Raw genomic sequence first — 11,630 nt, 5'->3', positions numbered from 1 at the left:
AATTTCGATTTTGAATATACTTTGAAGATGGATTTGATCGCTTTAAAGGCTCAAAGAAAAGGACTTAGAATTGCGTTTTCGCAAACCTCAAGGAAAACCGAAAGTGAATTAACTAAAGAAGTAAGAGATTTGAAAATACTTTCGATTTTGAAGTGTCAACTTTGTGATAAATTCCAGAGACTTGACGTATGCCAGAGTGCTATATCGCAGCAAATTCTGCAGACTGAAGATGGAGAAAAATTATTTAGTGATGATTTTCAAGAAGCGGAGAATTATCGAGATAAGTTTTTAGAACAGTGTGCTCAAATAGATGCGGAAATACAAGCCTCTTCTCCTTCAAATAATTCCGAATCTAGGAAATTTAAATTGCCTAAAATTGAGCTTAAAAAATTCAGTGGTGAAGCTAAAGATTACCTGACTTTTTGGAGTCAGTTCCAGAAAATCCACGATGACAAAAGTATCGCCGATGAAGATAAAATGCAGTATTTATTGCAGGCCATGGAACCCAAATCGAAAGCAGAACGCCTAGTCCTTAGCTTCCCGGCAACGGCAGCTAATTATCCTAAAGCCATCGAACAACTAAAAGAGCGCTTTGGACGCGAAGATTTACTTGTGCAAATCTATGTGAGAGACTTGTTAAGCCTAGTGATGAAGAACGCTGTAACCGGAAGAGCAAAAACGGATCTACCCTCCCTGTATGATGAACTAGAAGGAAAATTGCGAGCGTTGGAAAGTTTGGGAAGAACCCAAGAAAAATATGGGGATTTTTTGACCCCCTTAGTGGAAAGTTGCTTACCAGAAGAAGTACTGATGGCATGGGAAAGAAGCAGAAATCACGACTCCATTGAAACTAAAGGGAATCGATCTTTGAAATATTTAATGAATTTCTTAAAACAGGAAGTTAAGGGGGAAGAGATGGTTCTCCTCGCAAGAACTGGTTTCGCTTCCCAACAGAACCATCGAAAGAAAGATTATAACCACGAACAGGTAAAGCAAAATGATCCCGTAACAGCATCAGCTCTAGTAAGTCTTGAGAATTCAGGTAAGAGTGTTCCGAACTGTAATTTTTGTGAAAAGAAACATTTTAGTGAAAAATGTTACTCTGCAAAAAAAATGACTTTAGCTGAAAAACAACAATTGTTGTTGAAAAAAGGTGCTTGTTTTTCTTGTCTGAAAAGAGCGAGTCATATTAGTAAATTTTGTCCTTTCAAAGGTAAGTTAAGTTGTTCTATTTGCAAAAGTTGTAATCATTTTGATGTAATGTGTAATCAAAAGCTAAAAAATAATGATCAGATAAATGTTTCAAAAGAGAGTTCTCTTTCTAACTGTAGCAGAAGCGAAACTGTATTTTTGCAAACGCTTTGCGTTCGAATTCGGTGTCAAGGTCGCGAGAAAATTATTCGCTGCATAATTGATAGTGGAAGCCAAAGTAGCTACGTTAGTGAAAATATGATGAGTCAGCTTAAAGCATCTCCACTTCGGGAGGAGACAGTTATACATGCACTGTTTGGGGGGGACGAAACGAAACCTAAACAACATGAAGTGTTTTCGGTCGAGGTCAGCAATTTAAAAGGAACATTCGCATGTAGTTTTGAGGCATTATCGGAAAAAAAGATTTGCGGTTTTATTCCTAAGGTTAAGGATAAAGAGATTTTGAATGAATTAAAAGAAAAAGAAATCGAATTTTCGGATCCATTGCGAAAGGAAATTGAAATTAACCTTTTAATCGGAGCAGATGTTATAGGAAAGTTATTGACGGGAAATTCTATTGAATTACAGTCCGGGGTAACGGCTGTCGAAACGAAACTTGGGTGGACGGTATTTGGCAAACGAAATTCGGGTGAAAAGGATAATATTTTGAAAACATTTTCAATGCATGTCAGGAGAATTCCTCTGAATGAGTTATGGGAACTTGAAAAAATAGGAATATGCGCTCCAAACGAAACTGTTAAAATGAATGAAAGTTTTAATTTATCTGAATTTGAGAACAAAATGAAAATTCTTCCAAATGGAAGATATGAAGTAGAACTTCCGTGGAAATGTGATACGACACATTTAACCGATAATAAAGAATTATCCTGGAAAAGGTATCAAAAGATGATCTATAAACTCAGATGTAGTAAATTTTTCGATGATTATCAAAATGTGTTCAAAGAATGGGAAAGGTTGAATATTATTGAACGCGTACCAGAAAACGAATTGAATAATGAATGTCATTATTTGCCGCATAGGCCTGTAATCAAATTAGGAAGTGAAACCACGAAAATTCGTCCTGTTTTTGACGCTTCTGCATCTGAGAAAGGGAGACTCTCTTTGAACGAATGTCTGTGTAAAGGAATAAATCTTATTGAATTAATACCTGATATTATAGATCGTTTTAGAATGTATCCGATTGGTATTAGTGCCGATATTGAAAAGGCTTTTTTAATGTTATCCGTCGCATCTAAAGATAGAGATTTTCTCAGATTTTTTTTCCCATGCAATGAAGAGAAATTAATTTATAGGCATTGCAGAGTTGTGTTTGGAGTTTCTTCGAGCCCCTACTTGTTGAACGCATCTATAATGCATCTATTAGAAAACTGTCCACGTCAATATAGTGAAGTTGCTCAAAAATTGAAATCGTCATTTTATGTGGATAATTGTTTATCTAGTGTTTTTAGTATTGATGAACAGTTTACGTTTATTGAACATTCCAAATTAATCATGTCAAATGGATGTTTTAACTTGCGCGGTTTTGAAAGCAATGTGGCTGGTACAAATGTTGACAAACATTCAGGGGATACTTCCGTTTTGGGGGTAATTTGGAATTTGGATAATGATACGCTGAGGTGCTGCACAGACACAGATACATTGACCTGTGATACAAAAATCACAAAGAGGACAATTTTGGCAATTGTGCAGACAATTTTTGATCCTATTGGTTTAATAACGCCAACTACATTGCTTCCAAAACTGTTGTTGCAAAAATTGTGGAAAGTGAAAATTGCATGGGATGATGAATTGTCTCCGAATGATGTAAATATATTTTTGAACTGGTTTAAAGAACTTAATGTTTTGAAAGATGTTACTTTGCCTCGATACTTGTTTATCAATGACACGTCTGAACTACATGTATTTGTGGATGCTTGCAAGGGGGCGTATGCAGCGTGCGTCTTTGTTCGATCAATATTTAATTCTGAAGTAAAAATAAATCTCGTACGGGCGAAGTCTAGAGTATCGCCTTTGAAATCTTTAAGCATTCCTCGCTTAGAATTAATGGCCTGTTGTATAGGTTCTAGACTTGCAAATTCTATTATCAAAGCTCTCAGTTTGCCCGATTTAAAAGTTACCTTCTGGTCTGATTCAACCACTGCCCTTTGGTGGATAACAGAGCAAGGAAATTGGTCCGTTTTCGTCGAAAATAGGGTTAAAGAGATTCGAGAGTTGACGCGAGGTCATTCATGGAGACATATCCCAGGGAAACTAAATATTGCCGACTTGTTGTCGCGCGGATGTTTTGCGAAGCAAATGCTTCGGTCTAGATGGTGGGAAGGCCCCTTGTGGTTACGAGAAAGCCCTGAAAACTGGCCCACTGGTGAGATTATTTATTTGCATGAAGAAGTAGAATTGGAGAGGAAAAAGATAAAAAGAGTGAATATTGATCTATCAAAAGACGCACCCCCTTGGCATCGAATCAGTGTATCCAATTATGATAAAATGATTAGAGTATTTGCATGGATATTTAGATTTGTAAATAATTGTAAAGGTGGTTCTGAAAAGAATGGAAAGATTGAACTTTCACAGTATGAAATTGAAAATTCTGAGAAAAATTTAATTCGTTTGGTTCAAAATTATTATCTGACTGATAAGAAATCTTATAATTTTATTGAAACGCTCATTGATGATGATGGTATTCTAAGAGTTAAAACGAGAATACTAAATAGAGATGACTATGAATCTTTTCTGTATCCAATACTGTTACCAGAAAAATGTGATTTTACTAAGTTATTAATCAGAAATGTGCATAATAAGAACTGTCATGCTGGTCTTCAGATGATGCAATGCATATTACGAGAAAGATTTTGGATAGTCAGAGCTAGAAAGGCCATTAAAAATGTCCTCTTTAACTGTATCGTTTGTAAAAGATTTAAAACTAAGGCCATGTCAAGCGAACCGACACCTCTGCCGCCAGACCGAGTTACGGATTGTGCGCCATTTGAAATCATAGGGATTGATTTGGCCGGACCGCTGTTTTTAAAAAATGGAGGAAAGGTGTGGATCGCGCTGTTCACCTGCGCTGTGTACCGTGCCATTCACCTTGAACTCGTAAATTCTCTTTCTACTGATGCGTTTCTCCTGGCGCTTCGACGATTTGTTGCTAGGCGCGGACGCCCTAGAATAATCTATAGTGATAACGGGACAAATTTTCGGGGTGCGTCTAATGATTTATCAAAACTAAATTGGACTAAAGTAGTAAAGGAAACGGGAACTGAAAGTATAATCTGGAAATTTATTCCACCTACTGCAGCTTGGTGGGGTGGCTGGTGGGAGAGGTTGGTTCGTACAGTAAAAGAATTGTTAAAACGTACTTTAGGTAAAACAGTGTTATCATCTGAAGAACTTTGTACTATTATTTGTGATTGTGAAACTATAATTAATTCTAGACCCTTAACTTATGTTTCTGAAGATCCGCAAGAATTAGTACCTCTGACACCCGCCATGTTTCTTATCGAGAACAGAAATTCCAATGTTGAAGATCTTGATGAATTAAATTCGTCAAGTCTTAATAAGAGATTAAAGTATAGAACTAAATTGTTAAATGATCTGAGACAACGATTTAGAAAAGAATACCTTAGTCAACTGGTTCAAAAGCATAATGAAAAGCGATCTCGGGAACCTGTTGTAGGAGAAATAGTACTGATGGGGGATGATAACAGAAAACGTTTATTTTGGCCTTTAGCCCGAATTACAGAATTGATCCCTGGACGTGATGGAAAGATTCGTACGGTTAAACTTAAGACCCGGCATGGAATAGTTATACGACCAATACAACGCATCTTTCCTCTGGAGATACAGTCCAATGATAGAAACATAATTCCTGATAAGAAACTGGGTGCAGAGGAATCTAATTCTAGTGCTGGGTGTACGTTAAAAAAGAGTATTGCACCTGATAAAATGGTGATGCAACAATATTCCTCCTCTGGACGACTTGTAAAAGTTCCAAAAAGACTTGATCTTTTAAATAATGTTTGTTATGAGTTTGAGACTCAACCTGAGTCTCAAGGGGGGGGAGGATGTTGTGAAATGAACTGAAGTAATAACCGGCGCGAGGCGCTGCTGCTTGTGACGTCAGCCTGCGTGCTGAGTTTGTTTTCGAATGTTTTGCTTGTAGACGAACGAAAGCTGAGCTCGGAAGAGTGATACTGTTTTGATGGAAATAAAGAATGATTTATTAAGAATTTTTTTGTCTTTATTCATAATGCACCCAGCCTCGGGTAGAGGCAGGCCCGCAACTGAACGAACTGTTTTAAATATATTTGATTTATATATTTTCTGTGTTCTTCGTAACAGTTGTCATATTCCTGATTAAACAGTTACTCTACTGCGGAGAGCTTGCTGGTTACCCTTAGTTGTTACTAGTTCAAACAGATTCCTAGAGGATACCAGAGAATGGACAGGCTGCCTGTATATTTTTGAGATTTCTCTCATGCATGACATAAATATAAACCAGTTTCCTTTATAATGTACTTCATGAAGACATCTTTTCCCATAAGCAGATTTCCCTCGCGTATTTTTGCAAATAGATTAAACCCAGGAACAGATCTAAAGTAAAATCAATAGCCTGAATGAATTGTTTAGTGGGAAATTTATGAAGTAGGGGGTCAGTTTCACCTGAAAATTTTGGGACCTCATATGTTAATACAGAAAAACGTTTACTATATTTTTAAACATTACTAATCCACTTCTAAATTTTCATAAGGTATTTCAGTTCAGTATTCAGTATTCAGTTAGTATTTTCATAAGCAAATCAGATAGAAGTCATGAAATTATCACGAATCTATATACGCTACCTTACGAAAATTTTGCTTGTGCTTTTTCGTATATATCATGGAAATTAAATTCTTTGATTTTATTATTTAAAACTGCTTTTTCATCAAAATTTTATTACAGTGAAAGAAATAAGAAAAAAATTTACAAAAAGTAATGTTCAGTTAATGAATGCCAATGAATTTTACTTAAAGCATAATGACGACATCAACCCAATGTGAAAGTAGTATGCTTTCATTACGAATTTTAGAGAATTTTTTTCTCCTAATCTTCAAAATAATTTGCGAATAATATTTATTTTTTATTTTTCAATCTGGACCCTCCCCCCCTCCTTTAAAATTTTTAGGGGAAGCCAGAGTTTAGTTGTTTACCGGTGATAAGCTTGGTTGTTTCTGAGTAACGTAAACATAGCATACCAGCCTGATAAGGGAGCGGAGTAAGATAAGTCGCAGATTAACTTGTGACCTTCTCTTTGGACGGACTTCTTAATTTATAAGTTGAAATTATGCCGAATATTAAAGTTTTTAGTGGTTCTTCGCACGTCGATCTTGCACAGAAAGTCGTCGATCGGTTAGGGATAGATCTTGGGAAAGTAGTGTTAAAAAAATTTAGTAATCAAGAGACTAGGTAAGACCATGTGATTATTTTATTACTACTACTCTGATTCTTGGTCACTGTGAGTATTGAATGTTTGAATATAATTTGCTATGCAATCATCTGGTAATTATGCTTTGATATCTTATATTAATTTTATATATGTATGAAATATGTTTTCGAAATAATTCTCAGGTCGACAGATTTATTGCGTAATACGTTATGAAATTAGCAGCTGATAGTAGACTTTAGATTAAATCTAAAAAGTAATCATAAGATTTGAACCCTTCCAATGTTTTACAGCTGTATTAAATGCGTTATTCTGAAATTTTGTGTCTGATATGCTTAAACATGTTATTCAGTGGATGTGCTAATCGTTCGTTCAGCAGTTTTATTAAGGTATTAATGAAGTGTGATGACAATGAAAAATTATAAATTGTAATGGAATATTTGTATTTGCCTTGATGATAATAAATAGATCCCAATTTTTTAAAACATTCTGATTTTGATATAAAAGCTGTGTTAGAAACATGTGGTTGAATAAAAACACGCGAAAATACTTACTAAAATGAAATTTTTAAAGCCTTCAAGCTAGATTTTTATATATTAGTTTTTTTAAACTATAAATGCTATTACAGTACTATTAAGAATTATACGTTACATCGTGGTATGCCATAGTCTTATATTTTTCCAGACTTGGTAGATTAAGATAAGATGTTTTTAGTATTTTTAGAATGCAGTGGCATTATATCAGAGCAAGCATAAGGAACTGGCTGCACTGGAGATACGGGCCAGTCACCAAGTTAAGCAAAATCGTGGCAAATCTTTTTTTTTTTTTTTTTTTTGACGTAATGAAAATCGTTAGGGTTTAGAGTTAAAGTTTGTATTACTTAACCAGGCTTTTTGAATACGTGGCATTTCAGTATTTGTGGCTTTACATGCGTTGTTTCCTTTAACCAGGCTATTTGAGATGCTGGTAAGAGAGTGATAATATTCGCGCCGGCACAAGCAAGTATCAGTGTATCATATTTAACCGGGCTTTTTGAATACGTGGCATTTCAGTATTTGTAACTCTACATGCGTTGTTTCCATTAACCAGGCTATTTGAGATGCTGGTAAGAGAGTGATAATATTCGCGCTGACACCAGCAAGTATCAGTGTATCAATATTCGTCATTTCAACTTTGCTTCTCATGAATATTGTGAGCAAAATGGCTGGCGTCGAAAGAGCTGAACGTGTGAATTTTGCTTATTTCATTTGGTTTTAGGATAAGGGCGAAAGAAGTGTAATAGAATGATTCATAAATTATAGCCTGATTTCGAATGTGTATGAATGCCCCAAGTGTAAAAATAGTATGAAATTAATTGAAAGGTAAGATGCGACTTATTTGTGTGAATGGAGGTGTGTGTTCATTATGCATGATTGATTAATACAGTTGAAATACGGGAATTGATTAGTACAGATTTTGATTTAAATATAAATCACAATAAAAGTAATTCTCATTAGATGTAAGTATATTGTATGTGATTAAGAGCTTGGTTGAAATGAGCGCGCCATTTTGAATTTTATCTTCATTGTATTGTTATATTTTAGTATGGACATAAACAAATGTGGTTTTCTACTGCTTATTGAAAATATAAATTTATGGTAAAAATATAAATTTAGTTGTTAAAAACTGTTTAACCACTATTTTGTTTTTTACTACACTATGGGTGATGCTTCAGTCAATCGAAATTTTGAATTTTATCTTTGTTTCGATTATCGTTTGCTTAAAGCATTTTTGTAAAGTTTTACCTCATATATGAATCAACGTTTTCTTGCTATTTATTGCTTACAGTTTCTTAAATTTTGTGATAAAACATTTTACACCCTTTTGCTATGTTTAAAAAATGGTATATTGTTGATCTCATAAAGTGCATAGTTATTAACTTTAAAAAAATTCTTGGTTGTTTTTCTTGAACTTCTGTGAATTCTTTGCACAGCATTCATTCAAATTCACAACCATGATGAGTTAGCGATTTTCTAAAACGCAGAAAAATAACCTATTTGGCGAATCGGTGATTTTTCGAAAATGCGCCAAACTGGCCCATAAAATCCAGTTTTACCATGCAGTCTTTTCCAAAATAGTGTTATGCAATTTTTTTGTTAAGCTAGATGCTGTTTCCCATATGTTACTCAGATCTCTTCCCCATTGGGATCCTGCTATGATATCATTAAAGGCCAAACCTAAATCCCCTACAACTAAGCTCAGTACTCAAACCAGATAAGACAACCCAACTTCAGTTAAAGACACTATTAGAGAAATTCTCAAATATCACTTTCCCAATGATACTCAAGACGAAGACACCCAACATCACGGAGCTAAGGAGATCAGCAAGCAGCCTTCCAAACATCCCAAGTGATCTCCCCTTCACTACTATAGAAATTCAAAAGATAATAGAAACTTATCAAAAGGGGCGAAGCTCTTGGACAAACTCAATATAGACTTTTTCGGAGAATTGAGAACCGCAAAGGAAGACTAACACGATTACAGTCAAAAACGTCGTGGAGAAAACAATGCAAGGCCGAAAATTTCATGGTACAAAATATGGTGGAAGAAAACATCGTGGTAGAAAAATAAAGTACCTATAAATCATTGCACATTTGAAATCTCATGCTGACATATTATGTAACTATCTTTCACCATAATTAACAAATCGACATCCAAAAAATTTAATGCACGCTATGCATGAAAATGTTAACACCACTTTACGAATAAAAAAAAAAATATTTTTCAGTAAAACAATATCAGATTAACAAATGTGAAAGAAAATAGGTTGATCATTAACAAAGCACTTTTTATAGTGCAGTTATTTATTTTCCTTTTTCTAAGCATTTTTAGACTGTATTTTTTATACAAAAAAATATTTAAAAAAGGTTAATTTATTAATGACCTTTGTTAATTAACTATGTAAATTAAGAACTCTTAAGTTCTATATGTTGCATTAATTTCCTACTTATTTTTAAATTTTAAATTTAAGTTTCCTTCTTATTTTTTCAGCAAAAATATATTAGTTTGTTAAAAAATATGAAATATAGCAGTAAAAGAATCCCTCTTTCCTTCTTGCGCTCCCAAATCATTATACGAACATGCATTTACAACTTTTAAAACCTGAAAATGTATGTGTGTGATGTTATCGTGATACGATGATTTGTAGTACTTTATATTTTACCACGATATTTTCAATGATGATGTTTTTGAACTGTTTTATTTTCAACCACGATGTTTTAGAACTGCGATGTTTTCCCTTTGCTTTCTTTTCCCCCTAAATGTTTTGTACCACAAAGTTTTCACCTTGCATTGTGTCCTCTGTGACATTTTTGTTCACGATGCTTTCGGCAGACACCAACTAACATATCTCTTTAATGCATGCCTTTAAAAAGGCTACTTTCCAGATGCCCGGAAGAATACTGATCTTGTTCTTTTCAAGAAAGAAAGAAGAGACAGTAAGCATCTGAACACATAGAGACCTATCTGCTTCCTCTCTGTCTGGAGAAAAGTCCTAGACAAACTTATAACCAGATGTCTCACTTTCCACCTGGAGAAAAACCACTTCATAAACAAAGCGCAGTATGGCCTCACAAAGGGAAAGAGCACCATCGACGCTCTATACAATGTACAAGAACAATTACACCATAACAAGCAACGAGGTCTCGACATGTGTGTTGTCTCCTTAGATGTGGTCTCAGCCTTCAACTAACTCTGGTGGCCAGCCATCGGGAACCAACTCGAACATCTTCAATGTCCTAAGAATCTCTTTTGGATCATAGGCAGTTATCTTCACAATTGTAAAGTCACTTACCAGCGAGATGGAGTTAGTGTCACCACGACTACTACAGAGGTTCCCCGAAGGCTTTGAAGAAAATGCACAAATCCAGGCTTACACCGACGACTTTATCCTAATCATTCAAGGAAGTAATCGCACCGAAATAGAAAACAAAGTGAAAAAGGCATGCATTAGATCTTATTACTGACTGGAGCCTCAAACTCAAGCTTTAATTCAGCATTGATAAGACAAAAATGATCACATTTCCTAAGGGTAATAAACTTATAAATAGCCCACCTCGTATAAAATTACAGGGCCGAGTACTAAAAAGTAAAGATACTGTAAAATACCTAGGATTCTTACTTGATAGAAAACTTGCCTGGGTACTGCTCTTGATGATATGAAATAAAACCTGCAATCTTATTAATAGCTTAAATCACATCGTCTCAAATAAATGGAACCTAAAAGAGCAACTTTTGAAAGAACTCTATCTGCAGGGCATTGAAAGGATGATCCTTTAGGCCTTCCTCATCTAGATGACTGTCACAGTAAGGGTTCATCAGAAGCTACTTCAAATTCAACACATCATCCTTCTCTAGATCACTAAGTGTTTCACTACCACATTCACAGCAGCTGTTCAGTTCTTATCAGGGGTTCTCCCCATAGACTTCAAAGCAGAAACTGAATGTGGCACTTACAAGTTAGTTCATTTTAAGGACCCCTTCCAGCTTGATGACGTATCATTCATAGACCAGCTCTCCTTAGAACCACAATGCCACTATACTTCTGTCTACCCAGTTCTCACGAAAGATCTTAAATGGCCTAAACATCTACCTAAAGGACAGGACGTAGAAATCTTTTCTAATGGGTCTAAAGTTTCAGAGCAAGTAGGTGCAGCCTGTGTCGCTTTCCACAACAATACAGAAATTCACTCAACAGGGTTCAGACTTAGCAATCATGCCTCGATTTTCCTGGCTGAGTCCTTTGCCTTAAAGAAGGCAGCTCTCTGGGCTGCTCTGGCATCCATCAGCTTCTACACGAACAGCATGAGCACTCTAAGCACCCTGAACAAAAACAGCATGCAAGCCCTCCACATCCTCATTAAAAGAAGTGCTTATTACCCAGTATTTTTTCAGACAAGTGTCATTAAGTTAACGAAAGGGCCAACTCTTTAACTAAAGAAGCCACAAACCACCCTTCCAT

The 11,630-nt window shown here is 35.4% G+C and overlaps 1 protein-coding gene across 1 annotated transcript in view; it reads left to right on the top strand.

Moving 5' to 3' along the window:
* The first annotated feature begins 6,448 nt into the window (after positions 1-6,448).
* The window catches only part of LOC118184813 (phosphoribosyl pyrophosphate synthetase), a 42,039-nt gene continuing 36,857 nt past the window's right edge, over positions 6,449-11,630 (top strand). The window contains exon 1 of the mRNA XM_035354539.2: positions 6,449-6,654. Within this exon, the coding sequence (XP_035210430.1) occupies positions 6,533-6,654 (122 nt within the window). The 5' untranslated portion in view covers positions 6,449-6,532. The remainder of the gene's footprint in view (positions 6,655-11,630) is intronic.

This window comes from Stegodyphus dumicola, chromosome 8, assembly GCF_044657685.1.
Source record: "Stegodyphus dumicola isolate Sdum_Otavi_A_Nest chromosome 8, ASM4465768v1".
NCBI classification, from domain to species: Eukaryota; Metazoa; Arthropoda; class Arachnida; order Araneae; family Eresidae; genus Stegodyphus; species Stegodyphus dumicola.
This window is presented reverse-complemented; position numbering and strand designations above follow the sequence as displayed.